General features: G+C 42.1%; 1 protein-coding gene across 1 annotated transcript; it reads right to left on the bottom strand.

Moving 5' to 3' along the window:
• Positions 1 to 4,179: 4,179 nt before the first annotated feature.
• LOC117264011 (uncharacterized) lies at positions 4,180 to 20,396 on the bottom strand. Its single transcript, XM_033637802.2, has 4 exons — positions 20,135 to 20,396; positions 9,914 to 10,501; positions 8,120 to 8,545; positions 4,180 to 7,011 (listed from the first exon to the last, which is right to left on the bottom strand). Exons 1-4 carry the CDS (start codon positions 20,307 to 20,309, stop codon positions 6,524 to 6,526), a joined length of 1,677 nt encoding a protein of 558 aa, XP_033493693.2. The 5' UTR covers positions 20,310 to 20,396; the 3' UTR covers positions 4,180 to 6,523.
• Positions 20,397 to 23,885: the final 3,489 nt, after the last annotated feature.

The following is a 23,885-nucleotide window of genomic DNA, read 5'->3' as shown; positions in this document are numbered from 1 at the left end:
CTTCCCACAATCCTCTGGGCTGTTCTTACCACCCGGGCCAAGTCCTTTCTGTCTTGTGCCGTGCAGCTGCTGTACCAAACGGTCATGCCAAGACAGAGGATGCTCTCGATGGTGCTTCTGTAAAAGTTTGTCATTAGCCTGGAGGGGAGTCCGGCCTTCCTGAGCTTCCTTAGAAAGAAGAGTCTTTGCTGAGCCCTCTTTACTAAGTGTGTGGTGTTCAATTTCAATTTCAATTTTATTTATAAAGCCCAATATCACAAATCACAATTTGCCTCACAGGGCTTTACAGCATACGACATCCCTCTGTCCTTATGACCCTCACAGCTGATCAGGAAAAACTCCCCAAAAAAAACCCCTTTAACGGGGAAAAAAAACGGTAGAAACCTCAGGAAGAGCAACTGAGGAGGGATCCCTCTTCCAGGACGGACAGACGTGCAATAGATGTCGTACAGAACAGATCAGCATAATAAATTAACAGTAATCCATATGACACAATGAGACAGAGAGAGAGAGAGAGATGCAGGTAATGACAGTAGCTTACAACAACATTAATGAAAGTAATAATATTATAGTTATAGTTCTGGCTACTGTGGTACAATATGTTGAAAGTATGTATTAATATCTGGCAGTATACATGTGTGACAATAGTCATATGTGTATAATAACAGTAGAAGTATGACTAATGACTAATGATGGCAGCAGCAGCAGGAGGCATCTGGCAGGACCACGGCAGCAGCACAACCACACACGTCACGCTGTCCAGGCACCGCTGTGATATGAGTTAATCTGAGAGACAGTGGAGCACAAAGGCTCCGGAGAAGAAGCCGAGTTAGTGACATCCAGAATGGCCGAGTTAGCAAGATGCAGTAATAGAATACGAGAGAGAGAGAGAGAGAGAGAGAGAGAGAGAGAGAGAGAGAGGGAGAGAGAGGGAGCCCGGTGTATTATAGGGGGGTCCTCCGGCAGACTAGGCCTAAGTCAGCCTGTTCAGAGCCCAGGTGAGGTCAGCTGTGATGTGGATTCCCAGGAACTTGATGTTGTCCACACGCTCCACTACCTCCCCCTGTATAGCTACTAATGGAGTAATACTGACCCTGGTTATTTCTAACCGAACCATAAAAGTCACGGAGAATCTTGTTGAGATCTTCTTTTGTTATAGTTGCAAAATCCACAGTTTGTTTCCTGCTTTTTAAATAGTCCTGGAAACATTTGACAGCCCAAGATGTTCAGCAGTATGTACTCTCTTCATTCCTCGACCTCTCTAACTGATTGTGCTCCTCGCCTAACAAAGCAGCAAATCTCTCATTTCTTGGTGTTATGTTCTCCTTTTGATCTTCTTCCAGCCATTCCTCAAAACTAAGTCCGCCATATAGATCAAAATTGACAGCAAAATGATCCATTTTGTGTCAGGTCAATACAACCCTTTTAGTTCTATCGTTAGCTAGCTGTGTTTCTTGCTAGTTGCTCCTGCGTAGTTTAAAATATAGGCGGAGTGATATTTTCAGTGATGAGGTATTTTTCATTTGAGCATGGCTAGCTGTGTTGTGATGCTCATTTGAGCACAGTCTATAATGTCTGACCAATCAGATTGCTCAGTCGGATCTGCGTGTTGTATAATGACAGTTATTCAACCAGTTTGAAACACTGACCATGACCTCTGAAAGCTGAACTGCAGCCTCAGAGTGGTCTTTACCTTTTACAAAAATCACAGTGTCATCTGCGTACATAACAACCTCACAGCCTTGGCACACAGACGATAGATCATTTATATACAAACTAGGATTGTAGGATTGGACCCAAGATTGAACCTTGGGGGACGCCTGTAGCAAGATCTTTGAAAGTGGATTTTGTATTTTGTATTCTAACACACTGAGATCGGGAAGTGAGACATGAGAGAGAAACAGAGAGAAATTAAATTGACCAAATTTAGACTGAAGGATATTATGATTAACGGTGTCAAAGGCTTTTTGAAGATCTAAAAATATGGCGCCAACAACACTCCCTCTGTCCATCAGAGACTTAACCCTTTCAATAAAATAGACAGTTGCTGTTTCTGTTGAGTGGTGGGCCCTAAAGCCATGTTGCATGGGATGAAGGAGCTGACTAGAGTTAAGATGAGAAACTAGTTGTTCTGCCGCCAATATTTCAATAACCTTGGACATGACAGGAAGTATGCTAATTGGTCTATAATTTGATACAGAGTGAGGGTCAGCATTCTTAAAAATGGGAACAACAGCTGCGGGTTTCCAGTATTCAGGAAAACTCCCCTGGCCCTGAGTAAATGAAATGTTAACAAAGTGTGTAATAGGTTTCGTCAATAAACAGGCAAGATCCTTGATCATAGCAGAGTACATCTCATATACGTCCTTTGACCATTTGGGTTTGAGTGAATCAATCACCTTCACTACTTGACTTTCAGACACTCTCTCTAAATTGAAGATGGGCGCAGCAGGATTTGGTGCCGTGACACTGTACTGCTGGTGTAAGGGAAAACTGTTGGCAATAGTAGCTACAGATTCTACAAAATAACCATTTAGGGCTTCAGCTACATCCGTCGGCTCATTTGTCAAAGTATCATTAATCCTCAGTTCAATCTGTTTTCTAGCATTATTTTGTTCAGTTAATTTCTTTATTTGCTACCATATAATTTTGGAGTTTCCCTTATTATTTACTATTATTTAAATAAAGTAGTTTGCCTTGGCTTTCCTAAGTTCTCTTGTTACTTTGTTTCTTAATGATGTAAATTTGTGCCTATCAGTTGTCAGTTTGGACTTCAATGATGTTTTCAGGGTCTGATCACAATCTTTCATCATTTGAAATATAGTTTCATTTATCCATGGAATGGAGGCCCTTTTATTTTTATTTCTAAACTTCTTGGAAAAATCTTTAATAATTGTGTGTAATTTGTCCGTAAAGCGTTGACTAGTATGGTCCAAATTATCTGATTTCATCAGGTCATCCCACTTAATACTCCGGACAGCATTTTTAAAGTCTTACTTTTTATTCTTTGATATCTTCATGGAGTCTGTACTCTGAACAGGGATACAACATTTCTTTCCATTCACTTTTAAACGCTAAAAATTAGATCAATGTGGGTGCAAGAGGAATTGGTATTTCTGATTGGTCCATTAACTATTTGTGTTAGATTAAAGCTGTCAGTTACTTGTTTAAGTTGTTTTCTTGAGGACTTACCTTCCCAGATCACATTCACATTGTGAATCATGATTATTGCTTTATTGATGCGCCGATTAGGCCTATTTGCTCGCACTCCAGTTACCACATTCCGGTGATTAACGTTATCCTCCGAGTGTCAAGTCGTTTCAGTCACCATCTGTCCAAGATTGCTCCACGGACAACCCGCCAGTTCAACCGCTGCCTCCCCGCCGAGACTGCTACTCAAGCTGAGGCTGACAGCTGCACCAGCCGCAATCTCTTTGGGACCTCTTCCAGAGCACCCAGCCTCTACACCTGGTAAGCAGTCTCTGGCAGCCCGCCCACTCCTTTCTCCTCTCCCGGTACCGGCCACCGTCCGTATCGTCGTGTCCCCCACAGTCGTGAAACCAGCAGAAATATTCGTGTTAGTTGAAATGCCAGCAAACTCAATGGAAGTACCCCAATCCACCGTGCTTACCTGAGGAATCACAGTGCTGCTCCTGTAGATGTTTTCGGATAGGCCTACATATCTGTGTTGCAAGACGCCAAACTTGCACCACTCGCCACTCGCTTCACACAGAGTAATGACTTTATGATCTTTTTTAATGACAAAATTCTAACTATTAGAGGCAAAATTCATGACCTCCTGCCCTCAGATGGTAGGCCTACCTATCTAACCTCAAACACAGCTGTAGAATCTAATATATATTTAGATTGCTTCTCCCCAATTTCTCTTCAAGAATTGACAGCAATGATTTCTTCACCTAAATCATCAACGTGTCTCTTAGACCCCATCCCAACTAGGCTACTTAAGGAGGTCTTTCCTTTAGTTAACACTCATATATTAGATATGATCAATATATCCTTATTAACAGGCTATGTACCACAGTCTTTTAAGGTAGCTGTAATTAAACCTCTACTAAAAAAGCCCACCCTGGATCCAGAGGTGTTAGCCAACTATAGACCAATATCTAATCTTCCCTTTATGTCAAAGATCCTTGAGAAAGTAGTCGCAGACCAGCTGTGTGATTTTCTCCATGATAATAATTTATTTGAGGAATTTCAGTCAGGATTTAGAGTGCATCATAGCACTGAGACAGCACTAGTTAAAATTACAAATGACCTTCTGATTGCTTCAGACAAAGGACTCGTCTCTGTACTTGTTTTATTAGATCTTAGTGCGGCGTTTGACACAATTGACCATCAAATTCTACTGCAGAGACTGGATCACTTAATTGGCCTAAAAGGTTCTGCACTAAGCTGGTTTAAATCTTATTTATCTGATCGTTTTCAGTTTGTTGACGTTCATAATGAATCATCCTTACGTACCAAAGTTTGTTTTGGAGTTCCGCAAGGTTCTGTGCTCGGACCAATCCTATTTACTCTATATATGCTTCCTTTAGGTAACATCATTAGAAATCACTCTATAAATTTCCATTGTTATGCGGATGATACTCAGTTGTATTTATCTATGAAGCCAGAAGAAAATAATCAATTAACTAAACTCCATAACTGCCTTAAAGACATAAAAACTTGGATGAGCACCAATTTCCTGATGTTAAATTCAGACAAAACTGAAATTATTGTTCTTGGCCCCAAACAGCTCAGAGACTCTTTATCTGATGACATAGTTTCTCTAGATGGCATTGCTCTGGCCTCTAGCACTACCGTAAGAAACCTCGGAGTAATATTTGATCAAGATTTGTCTTTTAATTCTCATTTAAAACAAACCTCACGGACTGCATTTTTTCATCTGCGTAATATTGTGAAAATTAGGCCTATCCTGACCCGAAAAGATGCAGAAAAATTGGTCCACGCTTTTGTTACCTCAAGGCTGGATTACTGTAACTCTCTATTATCAGGTAGCTCTAGTAAGTCCTTAAAAACTCTCCAGCTAATTCAGAATGCAGCAGCACGTGTACTAACAGGAACTAAGAAACAAGATCATATTTCTCCTGTTTTAGCTTCTCTGCACTGGCTCCCTGTAAAATCCAGAATTGAATTTAAAATCCTACTGTTAACTTATAAAGCTCTAAATGGTCAAGCTCCGTCATATCTTAGAGAGCTCATAGTGCCATATTATCCCACCAGAACACTGCGCTCTGAGAACGCAGGGTTACTCGTGGTCCCTAAAGTCTCCAAAAGTAGATCAGGAGCCAGAGCCTTCAGCTATCAGGCTCCTCTCCTGTGGAATCATCTTCCTGTTACGGTCCGGGAGTCTCTCTCTCTGTCTCTGTCTGTCTGTCTGTCTCTCTCACTCTCTCGTCACTAACTCGGCTTCTTCTCCGGAGCCTTTGTGCTCCACTGTCTCTCAGATTAACTCATATCACAGCGGTGCCTGGACAGCGTGACGTGTGTGGTTGTGCTGCTGCCGTGGTCCTGCCAGATGCCTCCTGCTGCTGCTGCCATCATTAGTCATTAGTCATACTTCTACTGTTATTATACACATATGATTATTGTCACACAAGTATACTGTCAGATATTAATACATACTTTCAACATATTGTACCACAGTAGCCAGAACTATAACTATAATATTATTACTTTCATTAATGTTGTTGTAAGCTACTGTCATTACCTGCATCTCTCTCTCTCTCTTTCTGTCTCATTGTGTCATATGGATTACTGTTAATTTATTATGCTGATCTGTTCTGTACGACATCTATTGCACGTCTGTCCGTCCTGGAAGAGGGATCCCTCCTCAGTTGCTCTTCCTGAGGTTTCTACCGTTTTTTTCCCCGTTAAAGGGTTTTTGGGGAGTTTTTCCTGATCAGCTGTGAGGGTCATAAGGACAGAGGGATGTCATATGCTGTAAAGCCCTGTGAGGCAAATTGTGATTTGTGATATTGGGCTTTATAAATAAAATTGATTGATTGATTGATTGATTGACCTGTGAACATGACGTGTTCATTAAGGTTTTTATACTTCTCTGTGATTTTAAGATCGTTATGACCCAAACTAAATTTCTTTTCATACCTGGTTTTCTGAACTCTATGACCTCTGTCTTTTTGGGATTGATAGGAAGACGCCACCTCTTGCATGTTGTTATAAACCAATCTGTGTCCGTGTCCCCACAATATAGTACCTGTTCCCTGAATGAGCTGTGTCATGGTGGTCTTGTTGAGCCGCTCTCAGTTGGATTCTTTATAAACCAGAGGGACGTGTCTGTCCTGACATGTGGACGAGAGAATCATCAACAGACCAAAAGAGGATCAGGGACAAACGATGATGTCAGGATCATTTGTGAGTGTAATGACAGGACGGTTTATCATCTGATATGTTGGTAAAATAAAACCAAGGGATCAGAGACGACGAACTGAGGAGATGAAGTCATTAACAGGAGTTTCTCTCTGCAGCGCAACATCTTCAGTCACCAACAGAACCCTGACTGAGGGTCTCTGCTCTCCGTCCAATCATCACTGTCATCAGTCTCAGCTTCAGAAGAGTCTCCAGACACCAGTCGTATTTCACCTACTAAAGAATCGTCAGGCTTCTCGTCCTTGGTATCTGGTTCTAAATCTGGATCTGGATGTGAGTTCCTGTCTAGTCCTGGTCCTGGTCCTGGTCCTCCACAGTGGTGTCCCTCAGACTGAGGTTTCTCTTCATCATCTTCACTCTTCACAGGGACAGGAGTGAATGTGAACTTGGTGATATCAGCCTCCTCCAGCCCTTGAAGCTGCTCTCCCTCCTGACTGCTCCACAGTTCCTCCTCTTCCTCTTTAATGTGTGGGGGCTCTGGGTCCTCCTGGTCCACACTGGAGCTCCACTCCTGCTGCTCAGGGGGAACCTCTTCTTTAACCACCAACAGCTGCTGGACCTCTGCACCCACCATCACTTCCTGGATGTCTGAGGGTAAAACTGAAACACAGACAGACACATCTTATCAATATAGACTTTTTGCTATAACCCGCATTTCTTCAGACATTTTATTAATATTTCGAGGATGTTTCAATAATATTTCTCTGATGTTTTATCAACACCTTTCCATACATTTCTTTGATATTTATCTGACATTTCATCAGCATTTTTTTTTCTTTTTGGACATTTATTAACTTTATTAACTTTCAGACCTTTTGTTAATATTTTGCAGACATTTAAAAAAACATAAATAAATTTGGACAATAAACATTTGTTTTTGGTCATTTTTTAAATATTTTTGTGACATTCTAGTAACATTTTTTTCATACTTTTTGTTACTACTTCTTAGACATTTCAACAATATTCATCTGATGTTTTATCAATACTCTTCCAGATATATTTTTCTGACATTTCATCAGCATTTTTTCTTTGATAAATTTTTTTTGGGACATTTTATTAACATTTTGTCAAACTCTTTATCAATATTCATCAGACATTTTAATAATATTCCTCTGACATTTTAGCAACAATTTTTGGACATTTAAAAAAAATTGGGGAAGGAAAATGTCATCAACATGTTTTCAGACTTTTTTTTAAACCATTTTTCAGACATTTTATCAGCATTTTTTTGGACATTTGTCAGTTTATTTGGGATATTTTATCAACAATTTTTTGGACATTTTATTAGCATTTTTCAGACTTTTTAAAAAAACAATTTTATCACATTTTTTGGACATTTATTAAATACTTTTGTGTCATTTCAGTAACATGTTTTCAAACTTTTTGTCATTATTTTTAGACATTTTAACAATATTCGTCTGATGTTTTATCAACACCTTTCCAGACATTTTTTTTTATATTTTTCTGACATTTCATCAGCATTTTTTCTTTTATAAATATATTTTTTGGACATTTTACTAACATTTTTTCAGACGTTTTCTTAATATTCATTCGATATTTAAATAATATTCCTCTGATGTTAAAGCAACAGTTTTTCAATGGTTTTGTTTTATCTGCTACCTAGGAGACATTATCTGCTACCTAGTGTCCTAGGTAGCAGATAATGTCTCCTAGGTAGGACTCTCCTACCCACACAGGTAGGTCTCACCTGTCTGAGGCTCTCTGGTCTCCTCCCAACCATCAATGATGACCTCAGTCTCAGCTTCAGGACACGCCCACATATCAGAGGAGCTCCGCCCTCTGCTGTCGGCAATTTTAGGATTCAGAGAGTTTAAATCTGACAGAGGCTCTACGGTCCAAATCCAACCATCAGTGGGGGGGCGGGGCAGCAGGAGGCGGTACCTGCTGCGTTTGGACCCTCCACACTGATGGTGTCTGAGGCAGGAAATCCACATGAGTCTCTGACTCCCTGCTGGTCCTGGTCCTCCACAGTCTTGTCCATGAGCTTCTATCTCCATCTGCTGTCTCAGATGAAGCTGTGAGGACAAAGGTTTGTCTTCATCATCGTCACTGGAGCTCCAGTCCAGCTGCTGAGGGGGGACCTGTTCCTGACTCACCAACAGCTGCTGGACATCTGCAGGAAACAGGAAGTAGAGAATGTTCATATATGTGGAAGACATCTAGATATCCTAAATGGTGGCCACCCTAAAACCGTTGAGGCCACGGCTCCACCCAGTTGGATTGACCTGGGCCCCCGACATCTCTGCAGTAGCGGTAGGCGTGGCTACGATTACTAACCTTAAGCTAGTCAGATTCAGCAAGCTAACTTATTTTAAAAACATTTTGCAAGCTAGCTTCTTTTAAAAACATTAACGACCTAGCTTCTTTTAAAAATATTAACGAGCTAGCTTCTTTTAAAAATATTTAGTAAGCTAACTTCTTTTAAAACATTAACAAGCTAGCTTCTTCTAAAAATATTATGTGAGCTAGCTTCTTTTAAAAATATCTACAAGCTAGCTTCTTTTAAAAACATTTAGTGTGGGGGCATCGGTAGCGTAGTGGATAATGTATTGCCTCGCTGCAGCGGTCGTGGGTTGGAATCCGGCTCGTGGCCCTTTGCTGCCCCACTCTCTCTCTGTCTCCTCATTTCACTCTCTGTCCTGTCATTAAAGGCAAAAAGCCCACAAAAATAATCTGAAAAAAAAAAAAAACAAACAAAAACATTTTAAATACTAATAATACTAATACTTTTAAATATATTTAGTGTGCTAGCTTCTTTTAAAAGTATTTAACAAGCTAGCATCTTTTAATGACATTACAAGATAGCTTCTTTTAAAAATATAATGTAAGCTAGCTTCTTTTTAAAAACATTAAGCAAACTAGCTTCTTTTAAGAGCAATGCTCTAGAGGGCATTGCTCTGGCCTCTAGCACTACCGTAAGAAACATCGGAGCAATATTTGATCAAGATTTGTCTTTCAATTCTCATTTTAAACAAACCTCACGGACTACATTTTTTCATCTGCGTAATATTGTGAAAATTAGGCCTATCCTGACCCGAAAAGATGCAGAAAAATTGGTCCACGCTTTTGTTACCTCAAGGCTGGATTACTGTAACTCTCTATTATCAGGTAGCTCTAGTAAGTCCTTAAAAACTCTCCAGCTTAGCAGCTAGTTATCAGTATTATTAGCTGTTATTCATTAACTGTTAGCAGTTACTTATTAACTGTTAGAATTTATGTTAGCTGTTAGCAGTTAGTTGATGGCAGTTATTTATTAGCTGTCCGCAGTTAGCTGTTAACAGTAAGCTAGTTGTTTTTAGCTGTTAGTAGAAAGCAACTAGGTATAGCTACCTCTAAGCAGCCAGGGGACACAACCAGCAGCTCACAGAGGTTACAAAGTGAAGTGTTTAGAGCTTGAATTAGCTGTTAGCAGTTAGCTATTAGCTGTTAGTAGTTAGCTTTAAGCTGGTAGCTTTTAGCAGTTAGCTGTTAGCAGTCTCACCTGTCTGAGGCTCTCTGGTCTCCTCCCAACCATCAATGATGACCTCAGTCTCGGCTTCAGGACACGCCCACACATCAGAGGAGCTCCACCCTCTGCTGTCGGCCATTTTAGGATTCAGATAGTTTGAACATGACTGAGGCTCTACGGTCCACATCCTACCATCAGTGGGGGGGCGGGGCAGCAGGAGGCGGTATCTGGTTGGTTCATATTGTCCACACTGATGGTGTCTAAGGCAGGAAGTCCAAGAGCAGCTGAGTGGTTTCACTCCTTTGTGAGTCCTCATGTGTGTCTGTAACCCGACTCTCTGAGCAAATGACTCCCGACAGACGGAGCAGCTGAACGGTTTCTCTCCTGTGTGAGTTTTCAAGTGTTGCTTCAGGTGTCCCCTCTGCTTAAATCTCCTCCCACACTCAGAGCAGCTGAGTGGTTTCTCTGCAGCACTACGTCTGGAATCACCGACAGGAACTGACGGAGGTTCTCTGGTCTCTGACTTCCTGTCTGATCCTGGTCCTCCTCCGGGCTCTGGGTCATCCTGGTCCTGCTGCTCAGGAGGAAACTTTTCTTTAACCACCAACAGCTGGTGGACATCTGCACCAAACAGGAAACAGAGACACATTAAGGAAAAGCAGGAAGGAGCCTATCCCAGCTGACAGTGGGCAAGAGGCAGGGTTAAATGTACACGGTGCACTACACTGAATAAGCATGACGTTTCTGATGACTTTATTCCAACATTTATTCTTGGTGATGTCATTTACTCCGAGGAACAAACACTGCTGAGTGGGTCAGTCATAGAGACCTCAACAGTTGATCCTCTAAGCAGCTGCAGTGCACTCCTCAGTGCAGCATCACAGATCACTGCATATTCCTTTGGCGTAACTGGCAGCCTGAACTTAGAGAGGAATTCATCATACGTTAGTAACTGTCCCTCAGCATTTACAAGTTGTTTAACTAATACAATACCATTTCAACCCATTTTTAATAATACAATGGTTTGTTTTTACATAGAACACTCTTGTTATTCCAGATGGAATAACTAGCTGGTGAAAAATCATGTTTGTGCACCATTTTTCAGGCCAGCAGCGCTTGTTTATGAAAATGTGCTAATTTTACGGGTAAATTTCAGTCTTATAATCTCATGTTAACAGAAGTCTAAGACCGCCGATTGAGAACATTGGTGTTCCCGTGGCATGGGGAAAATGGCGTTCTGCAGGTGAGATGGCAGCGTGCACCTCTGCGACATGACGAGTGGAAGTTACGTTCTCTGAACAGTTTAACCTCGCCTAAGGGCTTGATGAGCCTACCCAACCGGCTAAACAAAGGCAAGGATTGATTTAAGAGTGGCGTCTTCCTCACCTTTCCACCTTCACCGAGCTAACAGCCAGCTGACTGACAACGAGGTCGGTCTATTTTGTATGTGTGTGTGTGTTGGACTACTTTATGGACACGAATATGGAGCTCTATGATAATATGCACACATATGCTTGTAAATCCTTGAAGACCCAGCTGGGAGTCATGGATGAGCTACTCAATCAAGAGCCATCTTCAGAGTCTTCTCCAGAGACTTTAAAGAGACCAAGTAAGAAACCAAAGACACTGACTGGGGAGCGGGACGAACAGCCTTTGACTAATTCACTTCTGCTGTCAGTCATGGAAAGAATTGAGAAGATGCAAGAAGAGTCTCTCAGACGGCTCCTGTCAGTGGAAACAACAGTTAAAGACAGACACTTTAAAAAGTGTCACAGACTCTCTTGAATTCCCGGGAAACAGGTGGAAGATGTAACCAAACAAGCTGAGACTCTCCAAACCAGAGCTGAAACTCCGGAGAGAGAAAACACTGCACTCCGTGAAACGACCTGGACACCTACAAGAGAAGATGGAATCTCCGAGTTGCCGGGGTCCCTGAATGACCAGGAGAGAGAGGATCATCATTGACCTTTTCAGCCAGGTCTCCCCCGACATCGCCGACCAACTGAACCTCTCGGTGGACATCGCTCACAGACTAGGTCCCTGCTAGGGTTGGGTACCGAAACTCTGTACTTTTTGTAGTTGGTACCGATTCACGTCGGTACTACCGAGTACCGATTCACTTAAAATGAAACGGTGCCAAATTTCGGTACCTGAGGTGGAGGCGGAGTGAGAGCGCATGACTCGCACCTCAGACTCAGCAACAATGGTGACAAAAACAATGTGCAGACAAAAGTTAACGTGCAGCACTGTTCCTAAATGTTCTCAATAATATGTTGAAACTGAGAAGTTTAGACTATGGGCCCGAACGACGCATAGTGCGTCCAAATTCACACCTGTTCTTCTCTGTGGATTTTCTCCACGACTGTGCGTCATAGCAAGAAGCCACGCATATCAGCGGAAACAGCAGAATTGTAGCTTTCCGACAAGGCCAAGCACTTGTCGGCATTCCAATGTTTTCACAGCGAAAAAACTTGATAAAATTACAATAAAATTATGTATAACAGAGCTTTCATACAGCTTTGCACACACATTACTCTTGGATGGATTACTTGCCAATGCAGGGTTGCACAGAAATACCACGCATATCACGTGAAAGTGCAGGAGCTTTCCAGTGATACCACACATCATTGTGCTGTCATCCCATCACGCTGTAAATAGAGATTGATTGTCTACAATATAAAAACTTGATGAATTTCTTTACAACCCATTATACAGATCTTGTTATCAGTCACTTCATATAGTGAGGAATATCATATCTTACCACGTCTTAGGCTTGCGTGTGTTTCTCCCTGTCTATCCACATTTGTAGTCCAGCTTTCAAGATGCAAATATCTCCATATTGTCCAGTTGACACTCCATCAAACTTTGTATGACAAGACCAGCCACTTCACCTTTGCGCACCCAGACAACTGCAGCCTAATTATGCATGCTGACAGGGCCGTAGTCACCATATACATTGAGGGGGACACGTGCCCCCCCCACCAATGCCCAAAATGCCCCCCCAATATATACCTGAAACTGAAAAACAACAACAAACTTTGTTTACTGCAAACAAAGTGGCAAATATTATCTTGGAGGACATCATTGCACTTGGTTGACTGTTTTTCTATGATCTTAGATGTAAATATTGCATGTTTCTTTCAGATAAAACACATGTTTGACTTGTGAATGAGTCAATGGAATTTCTTGCAATAATGAAAAAAGACTGGCAATCATGTCCGCCTGGCACAAACCACATGTTTTGGACAGCTGTGAAGTGACAGAATGTCCCAGCATCATGGTTCTTATATTGCCAGATTCCAGAGAGTCTCCCCTCTTCATATATGGCAGAATATGTCAACTTCCAACTGTCTATGGTGAGATACATGTAAAAATGTAAGAATTTAGTAACACAGATTTGTTTTGTTTTTTTCATTGATACAAAAATTAATATAAAATACAGGCACATAGAAGGACACGAAATGATGGTTAGCCCACATTGTCCTAAAAAAAACAAGATATAGCATGTGTATGTAGCCTTTATAATGACTGTGATATGAGCTTAAAAGTAAAGGCAGTAAAAATACCCCAAAAACGCCTAGGGCCCATAGGGTTAAAAAGTACCGAAATAAGGTACCATTTGGTACCGGTACCGAATTCCAGATACCGTTACCGTATCGGTTCAATTATGAACGGTACCCAACCCTAGTCCCTGCTCCGGGGAGGCGAGCTCCAGCCGCTGGGATCATTGTCCAGTTCTTGTCGCGGTCTCACAGGGACAAGATCTGGAAAGATGCCAAAACATCTGCCTTGCTCAAAGAAAGAAAGATATGAATAATAGAAGACCTGACACAAGAAGTCCAGGACGCCCAGAACAAACTATGGCCGGTGGTTGAGCAGGCGAGGAAGGAGGGGAAGAGAGCAGGGATCAGAGGTCAAGCTGCTTACATCGATGGAAGAAAAGTGACAGTGAGCAACACGTAGGTGATAAAACATCTGCTGTATCAGGCCGTTTATTCTGTTACATCAGACTGTGTCGGCTTATTAGGCAAAGGCTTTAAATGAATGTAGTTTATAAGGGTTAATTGAATTTAAAGGTACTTTTTCTGTTATGATATTAACTAGTGCCTCTTCTGATGATCCCTGGTAAAGCCTGGGTAGTCCAGCCGACATCAATGATTTAAATTAAACTTCCAATAAGCCCTTTAAAATATGAATGTCCTGGTCTGTCGCAGACGCAACAGTACTCCTCAAATCCTCAGAGAGGATTCTGAGTGTCTTTACTTTTCATTCTTAGTTGTTTTGATGAAAAGTTGTGTTCTATCTGTCAATGCCAGGGGTATTAGAAATCAACTGAAGAGAAAATGTTTATTTTTATATAGCCAGAATAAAAGTGCAGATTTTTATTTTATCCAAGAAACTCATGCTTCAGAAGCAGGTGTGTCATTTTGGAGTCAGTGGTGTGGTTTTCCTTCGGCAGTAACAGGTCAGCAGGGGTCGCTATATTACAGGGAAATTTAAAGGCAATATTATCAATCACCTCTCAGATACAAATGGTAGATGGATAATCCTTCTGGTAGATGTTGACCATTCTCAGCTTATCATTATAAATATATACGCCTCCAACAATAAACAAAATAATGCTGTTACATTCTCAGCAATAGAAAACAAAATGAACCAGTTGTTCCTACAGCAAAGATATTATGGGGAGGAGAGTTTAATACAGTGATGGATGAAAACTTGGACAGAGGCCTCCTAAGGACAGAGTAATGACTGGTTTAGGGAATATTTGTGGCAGGATGGGTCTTATTGATATCTGGAGGCAGAGAAAGCCAAACCAAAATATACACTGCCTGGCCAAAAAAAAAGTCACCACCAGAAAAAAAGGTCATACACTCTAATATTTCGTTGGACCGCCTTTAGCTTTGATTACAGCACACATTCGCTGTGGCATTGTTTCGATAAGCTTCTGCAATGTCACAAGATTTATTTCCATCCAGTGTTGCATTAATTTTTCACCAAGATCTTGCATTGATGATGGTAGAGTCTGACTGCTGCGCAAAGCCTTCTCCAGCACATCCCAAAGATTCTCAATGGGGTTAAGGTCTGGACTCTGTGGAGGCCAATCCATGTGTGAAAATGATGTCTCATGCTCCCTGAACCAGTCTTTCACAATTTGAGCCCGATGAATCCTGGCATTGTCATCTTGGAATATGCCCGTGCCATCAGGGAAGAAAAAATCCATTGATGGAATAACCTGGTCATTCAGTATATTCAGGTAGTCAGCTGACCTCATTCTTTGAGCACATACTGTTGCTGAACCTAGACCTGACCAACTGCAGCAACCCCAGATCATAACACTGCCCCCACAGGCTTGTACAGTAGGCACTAGGCATGATGGGTGCATCACTTCATCTGCCTCTCTTCTTACCCTGATGCGCCCATCACTCTGGAACAGGGTAAATCTGGACTCATCAGACCACATGACCTTCTTCCATTGCTCCAGAGTCCAATCTTTATGCTCCCTAGCAAACTGAAGCCTTTTTTTCCGGTTAGCCTCACTGATTAGTGGTTTTCTTAAGGCTACACAGCTGTTCAGTCCCAATCCCTTGAGTTCCCTTCACATTGTGCGTGTGGAAATGCTCTTACTTTCACTATTAAACATAGCCCTGAGTTCTACTGTTGTTTTTCTTCGATTTGATCTCACCACACGTTTAAGTGATCGCCGATCACGATCATTGAGGATTTTTTTCCGGCCACATTTCTTCCTCGAAGACGATGGGTCCCCACTATCCTTCCAGTTTTTAATAATGTGTTGGACAGTTCTTAACCCAATTTTAGTAGTTTCTGCAATCTCCTTAATGTTTTCTCTGCTTGATGCATGCCAATGATTTGACCCTTCTCAAACAGACTAACATCTTTTCCACGACCACGGGATGTGTCTTTCGACATGGTTGTTTAGGAAATGAGAAGCAACTCATTGCACCAGTTGGGGTTAAATAACTTGTTGCCAACTGAAAGATAATCGCCCATGCAGTAATTATCCAATAGGAGGCTCGTACCTATTTGCTTAGTTAAATCCAGGTGGCGACTTTTTTTTTGGCCAGGCAGTGTATATACCTGGAGTAATAAGGACAGATCTCAACAATCTCGTATAGACTTCTGGCTGATCTCCTCAGACACAGATGATAAAGTGGAGTCTCATCAGGCTGTCACAATTCAGGTCAATATGGCAGCAATTATAACTCTATACAGATTACTGGAAACTGAATAAAACATTATTACAAAATACGCAATTAAAAAATGAAGTCCAAAAAATAACTGAAAAACACTGGAGGCAATCAAATTCACTTAACAGTTTTGGAAAATATTGGGAATCAATAAAATATGACATTAAAAAGTTAGCTATTGCATCTGGGAAAAAATGCTAAAGCAAATAGAGAAAGACAATCAGATAATTACAAAAATAATACTATCAGAGACATTAAGCCTGTCTGGAGAAAAACTGAAAGAATCGTGAGTGTTACAACTCGAACTGGACAAAATGTCTGAGGAAAAGGAGCTTTGAGTTATCATCTCTCTGTAAACTTAAAATTAATAACCAGGTATGTCAAGATGAAAAATATATTTCCCAGTAAATAGCTGATTTCTACCAGAAATTATATGATGCTGACATTGAAAATGAAGACAACACTGATTTATTTCTTAAAGATATTGAAAAGGACATTAAAGGTATTGATGACGGCTTTAAAACTGCGTGTGACCTGAGGGTTAGTTTAACAGAGGTACAAAAATGTATTGGCAAATCTCCCGGGAATGATGCGTTAATATGTGAATTTTATAAAGACTTTAGTGAGACATTAGCTCCATTTTTAGTTGCTGTATTTGAAGAAGCCAACTCTTCGTCAAGGTTTTATTAAATTGATCCCTAAACCAAAAAAAGATAAACTGAGTATTGAGAACTGGAGACCACTTAGTCTGTTAAATAACGATGCAAAGATATTTGCCATGGTCTTTGCTAAAAGATTAAAATCAGGATTAGATGATATTATTGACCAAGAACAATCTGGTTTTGTGCCTGGGAGAAACATATGTAATAATGTACGATTAATACTAGATATGACTGATTATAATGAATATATACTGGATGATAGTTTGATTTTTACAAAGCATTTGATACGATAAGTCACCAATTTATGTTTAAAACTAGTTTTGAAGCCATTTTCCGAAAGCGGTTAAAACACTGTATATTGGGTGTAACAGCTCTGTTAAAGAGGCAACAGACAGCATTTTTGCCAATATATCTCATGATGAAAATAATGTGGGTTGCACAGGGTAGTGTCCACAATAAAATCAGACTATCAGTGTTTACATAGGTTACTTAGTGGCTTTGCAATCTTTGCAATAAGCTTCTGCCACTGGTGCCGAAATTTCACAGAAAAAATCTGCTTTACGGCAGGAAACGCGTCATGTATTGTGAAACTGGTCGGTCAGCCAATCAGGGACTGGAGCTGGTCCTTATGAGGAGTTGGGCATGAGATAGTTGAGTCACGAGCACAATGGCAGACGGACAAAGTTTGGAGACAAGTGAAAAACGGCCTAGCAAAAGAAAAGGAGCTCCTCTGTGTGAGGAGGCAAAGAAGAGCAAAAAGGAGAGTGATAAAAGAAGAGGAAAAACAAGAGTAAACCTCAGTCAGGCGTTCAAGAGATGGAGGGAGCTCCGTGACCAAAGAGGCTTCAAAACCCATGTCCAGCTAGCTTTCTTTCTAATGGATCAGTAAGTAACACGGCTAAATGTTAGCTAGACCAGAGAGGACTGTACTGTACTGGCTGCTAGTTCATTCCTAGCTGGCCAGCATCGCAAATCGCCGCAACCAGGGAGCGGGTAGCGAGTGTTGGTCGGCTGACATCCTGGTTGCCATTCTACGGCAGCCCTCGGACAGTGATACCCCCCTCCCTTCCTTCTGTTCTCTTCTCACGGAGGCAGCTATCCACGGACATCGCCCAGCTAAGTTACGCCCAGCTAAGTGAACACTGGACTTTGTTTCCCATTCAATTTGAGCTCCAACCGGCCGCATGGTTTCCACACGGTAGCGTTTATTCTAGAATGGGGACTGTTTACATGTGCATACTGGTATAATTCCACTGTGTCTACTGTTGTTTGTACTGATACTGTACATATTGGTATCATTTACTGTGAGCTGTTTGTACTGGTACTGTGCATTCTGCTATAATTATTTGCATTACTATTTGTTTTTTCTTCAGATAAATCTGATAATTGTTGCTCGGTCTCTTTACTCATTTATTTAGTAGAGTGTCGACACACCTTCTCATTCTACATATACATAGAGGTATACTGGTGGCTTTACAGCCTGCATTTTATTCATTATCTCTGATCCCCACGCTCAATTTGGTTGTTGCCACAGTGCGACGCAACACCGCTGACGCTAGGTGGCACCAAGCTAAAAAACCCCGAATCCTATCTGTCGCCTCTTTAAGCTAGCCGACAGTACAACCCCGAGATTTGACATTCTGCGGGGAATAAGACAAGGATGTCCCCTGAGTCCTTTTTTATTCCTTCTTGTGACTCAAATTATTAAAAAAGGTTTATTTCAACACCACGGACCACTGATGACACCACGGACGACACCACTGATGACACCACTGATGACACCACGGACGACACCACTGATGACACCACTGATGACACCACGGACGACACCACTGATGACACCACTGATGACACCACGGATGACACCACTGACCACACCACGGATGACACCACTGATGACACCACTGATGACACCACGGATGACACCACGGATGACACCACTGATGACACCACGGATGACACCACTGACGACACCACTGACGACACCACGGACGACACCACTGACGACACCACTGACGACACCACTGACGACACCACGGATGACACCACTGACGACACCACTGACGACACCACTGACGACACCACGGACGACACCACTGACGACACCACTGACGACACCACGGACGACACCACGGACGACACTACGGATGACACCACGGACGACACTACGGACGACACCACTGATGACACCACTGACGACACCACTGACGACACCACTGATGACACCACTGACGACACCACTGACGACACCACGGACGACACCACGGATGACACCACTGACGACACCACTGATGACACCACGGATGACACCACTGATGACACCACGGATGACACCACTGATGACACCACTGATGACACCACTGATGACACCACGGACGACACCACTGACGACACCACTGACGACACCACTGACGACACCACGGATGACACCACTGACGACACCACGGACGACACCACTGACGACACCACTGACGACACCACTGACGACACCACGGATGACACCACTGACGACACCACTGATGACACCACTGACGACACCACTGACGACACCACGGACGACACCACGGACGACACCACGGACGACACTACGGATGACACCACGGACGACACTACGGACGACACCACTGATGACACCACTGACGACACCACGGACGACACCACGGACGACACCACTGATGACACCACTGATGACACCACTGACGACACCACGGACGACACCACGGACGACACTACGGATGACACCACTGATGACACCACTGATGACACCACTGACGACACCACTGACGACACCACGGACGACACCACTGACGACACCACTGACGACACCACTGACGACACCACTGATGACACCACGGATGACACCACTGATGACACCACGGATGACACCACTGATGACACCACTGATGACACCACTGATGACACCACGGACGACACCACTGATGACACCACGGACGACACCACTATTTCCTTGTCTACTATGAGGTGATCAAAGCTTGAACAAACCTGTGTAATGACCACTAAAGCAAAGTGAATGGTTTCCCTGTGAAGAATACGGTGACATATTTAGGTGTTGTTATGTCACAGTAACTTAAACTTGGACCCTGCAGTGGAACAAATCACAAACCAGTTCAATCTGTGTCTGACGAGAGAGCTCTCACTGAATGGTAGAGTTTTACTGTCTGAAGCTGAGGGGACATCTCGAGCTGTCTGTGTGTCCTTAGCACCTGAAATACCTGCTGCAGTATACGACACATTAGATCAGACTTTATTCAGCTGTATTTGGAGGAACAGCTCTGTAACGTCACAGCTGATGAAGTCATCAGCAGTGACGTCAGGTTCAAATATGAAAGAAGAGTTATTCCATCAGGAGACAGAAAACCAACCTGCTTCTCTCCGCAGCTTCATGTCGCACTGTAACAACACATCACACATCCGTCTCCCGTGGGACTTCCGGTTTATCGATGACTCAGATGGTCGCGAGCCGCCGTTTGGATCAAAGTTTAAGATCCTGAAGTCGACTGAACTCTGTTTGTGTCCTGGTTTACACTCAGCTAACATGCTAACACATGCTAACACATGCTAACTGCGCTCCGTCTGGGAGACCCGGAAACACTAAGGCAACTTCCGCTACTCTCCTCCTCCTCCTCCTCCTCCTCCTCCTTCTTCTTCTTCTTCTTCTTCTTCTTCTTCTTCTTCTTCTTCGTATTTTCTGGCGGATTGCAATACCAACTTTAAAGGTACATACGGCCACCTACTGAACCGGAGGTCTGTAGGACAGGATCTAGTTTTACATGACATTATATCATGGATAAATAATAAAGAAACAAAACAAAACAAAATAAAACAAACAAAAAAACAGTAAAGAAAAAAGAAACGCCAACAGCTATATTCTATAAAACAAACCAGTGTTATGTAGGTAATCTATTACCTCTCTCTGTATCTCCCACACCTTATCTCCCTTAGTTTCCAGTATCCCTGCCAAATTCCAGTCCCGTCCTGCCTCTCTCAGCCTTTCTTCGTTATATTTACTACAGTACATAATTACATGTTCAACATTTTCAATAATATTACAATGTGTGCAAACTGGTGAGTTTACTTTTCCCAGTAAAAATAAAGTCTTATTTAAACCAGTGTGATCAAACCTTAATCTTGATAGAACAACCTCTTCCCTTCAACCTCTGTGCTCTGACTGTGCTTTGTGTTCTGTAAGAAGAAGAAGACTGTCCTCATCACACTTCTTCTGCCAAAATTCTGATATTTTCTTTTTGATTAGTGCTTTTTCTTCACCTTTTCCAAATGGAATATCAGTTACATGTCTCATACTAAGTGCTCTTTTTGCCACTCTGTCTGCACACTCATCACCTTTTAATCCCACATGGGCAGGTACTCAGAAAAATTCTACCTCAATCCCCACTTTCTGAACTCTGAACAGACACTGAAGAATTTCATACATTAAATCTTCCCTGAGTCACTTCATATTCTGTAAGCTCAGTAACACTGCTGCAGAGTCACCACACAGCACCACCCTGTCTGGTCTCACCTCCTCCACCCACTGAAGGCCAAAAATGACTGCCATCATCTCTGCTGAATAAACTCATAATTTATCTGTTATTGCTCAGTTGAATTTGAAAAAGTGGGATGTAAACTCCTGAACCAACGCGATCATTTTGATCTGTTGAGCCATCAGTAAATATTTGTAAATAACTGTAAAAATGATTCTTTATGTATTGATTTGCACAATGTCCTATTTCCCTTTCCACCCAATCCTTCTTTAGATTCATAATACTAAAACCTACTTTAACCTTAGGAAAACGCCATGGAGGAACAATAATTATTGGCAAAGGGGAATTAAAACAAATTTCTTTAATGCCATATTTTTCAATTTTATCTTTTATCTTCCATCCAAAACCATTTCCGTTAAACCTGTTATATTCCCAGCATTCATTTATGACACTTGCGATGTTTTCATGCCCACATCCTCTTAACTGAATCCAATATGCTAATGAGAGTTTGTCCCTTCTGAACTCTAGTGGGCTTTCACCTGATTCCACCAGCACGGCATTAGTTGGAGTTGTCCTCATTGCACCAATACAGAGTCTCAAGGCTTTGTTTTGTATTCTTTCAATTTTGTTTAAGTGTGATTTAGCTGCTGCTCCATGAACAAAACATCCATAGTCCACTGCTGATCTCATCAATGCCTTAAATATATCTATTAATGCCTGCTGATCTGCTCCCCAGTTATATCCTGATATAGCTCTCATTAAATTAATTACTTTGTTGCATTTTGTTTCTAATTTTTCAACATGCAACTTCCACGTACACCTTTCATTAAGCCAGATGATACTGGCCAGCAGAACAGCAACCTTTAGATTACAGTTGGTTCACAGGTGTTCATGTGTTCATGTGTTCAATGTGTTCATGTGTTCAAGTGTTCAATATGTTCAATGTGTTCATGTGTTCAGTGTGTTCAATGTGTTCATGTGTTCAATATGTTCAATGTGTTCATGTGTTCATGTGTTCAGTGTGTTCAATGTGTTCAATGTGTTCATGTGTTCAATGTGTTCATGTGTTCAATGTGTTCAATGTGTTCATGTGTTCAATGTGTTCATGTGTTCATGTGTTCAATATGTTCAATGTGTTCATGTGTTCAATGTGTTCAATGTGTTCATGTGTTCATGTGTTAATGTGTTCAAGTGTTCAATGTGTTCATGTGTTCAAGTGTTCAATGTGTTCATGTGTTCAATGTGTTCATGTGTTCATGTGTTCATGTGTTCAATTCAATTCAAATAAACACAAGAAGTTTGTGCTCTAATAAAAAAAAAAAAAAAAAGGATCAGCACTCAGTGAATAATCCTCCTAAGCCCTACGATAAGCTATTATGGCAAGGCTTAACTATACAGACCAGTGAGCAGTGATAACTAGCATGTCTTTGGGGTCATCGGGTGGGAACCTCCTTTCACCGGTGTTTCATCTAGTTAGTCCCACGACACCTCCAGGAGGCTGGACAGTGATCTCTGGCGTCCCAGAGACACTCCCCTAATGCCAGGTCTCACTGCTCCCCACACCAACCCAATAACCTCCTTTACCTTACCTATACTACCACAGAGGAGGTAGACCCAGGGAAGGAAGCCTTGTTAGGCTATCACACTCCCCCGCCGGGTTAGGCTGTACAGTCTACCTCCCCAAGACGAGCCCTCACAACAATGACACCTCCAGGAGGCTGGACAGTGATCTCAGCCCAAACAGCACTGCCACCTTCAACCAAGCCCAGGCTCCGTTTATGCGAGCTCCAGGCAGAAGCAATGCTGATACTACCTTTACTAGCACATTCACCATACTCTATTTCACACGCTACATAGCATAACTACAATATAAGCTAAAGTTAAAGGAGATAAATGAACTCACAGGATCAGCAAACACACTCACTTTGCAGCATGGTCTCAAACAAAATGGATTCAAATAGGCCACTCCCACACTTAAATAACCTTCCTCTTCCTGGATTTCCTTCTTACTTACACATGGCTTTCTCAGCCCAAACAGCACTGCCAACTTCAACCAAACCCAGGCTCCATACATGCGAGTTCCAGGCAGACGCAATGCTGATACTAGCTTTCCTGTCACATTCATCATACTCTATTTCACACACTACATAGCATAACTGCAATATAAGCTAAAGTTAAAGGAGCTAACTGGACTTACAGGATCAGCAAACACACTCACCTTGCTGCATGGCCTTAAACAAAATGGATTCCAATAGGCCACTCCCACACTTAAATACTTCCTCTTCCTGGATTTCTCCTGACAGGAAGTGGATCTCTCCACCTGATCTCAAGGAGTTATGTGCCCTTCTTAGTAGTTCCCCCTGCTGGCCCCAAGCTGACATTATTTCTTCTGTAATAGATAAACTGGCTGCATTTAATTGCTTCATCTGACATTTCCCTCACTGTCTTCCTCAAACTCTGTCCCCGCACTCCGAGTTCCCCCAGGAGTGAGACAGCTGATCTTGCTATGAATCCCCTACACCCCACTTCCACTGGACAATTCCTAGTCTTCCATCCTCGCTGCTCAGCTTCTGCTCCTAAGTCTGCATATCTAAGCTTTTTTCTTTCATAGGCTTCTTCCACTGAGTCTTCC

The sequence above is a fragment of the Epinephelus lanceolatus genome, chromosome 16, assembly GCF_041903045.1.
Source record: "Epinephelus lanceolatus isolate andai-2023 chromosome 16, ASM4190304v1, whole genome shotgun sequence".
In the NCBI taxonomy this organism is placed as follows: domain Eukaryota; kingdom Metazoa; phylum Chordata; class Actinopteri; order Perciformes; family Serranidae; genus Epinephelus; species Epinephelus lanceolatus.
The sequence above is the reverse complement of the archived record's forward strand: the minus strand, read 5'-3'. Positions and strand labels throughout refer to the sequence as shown.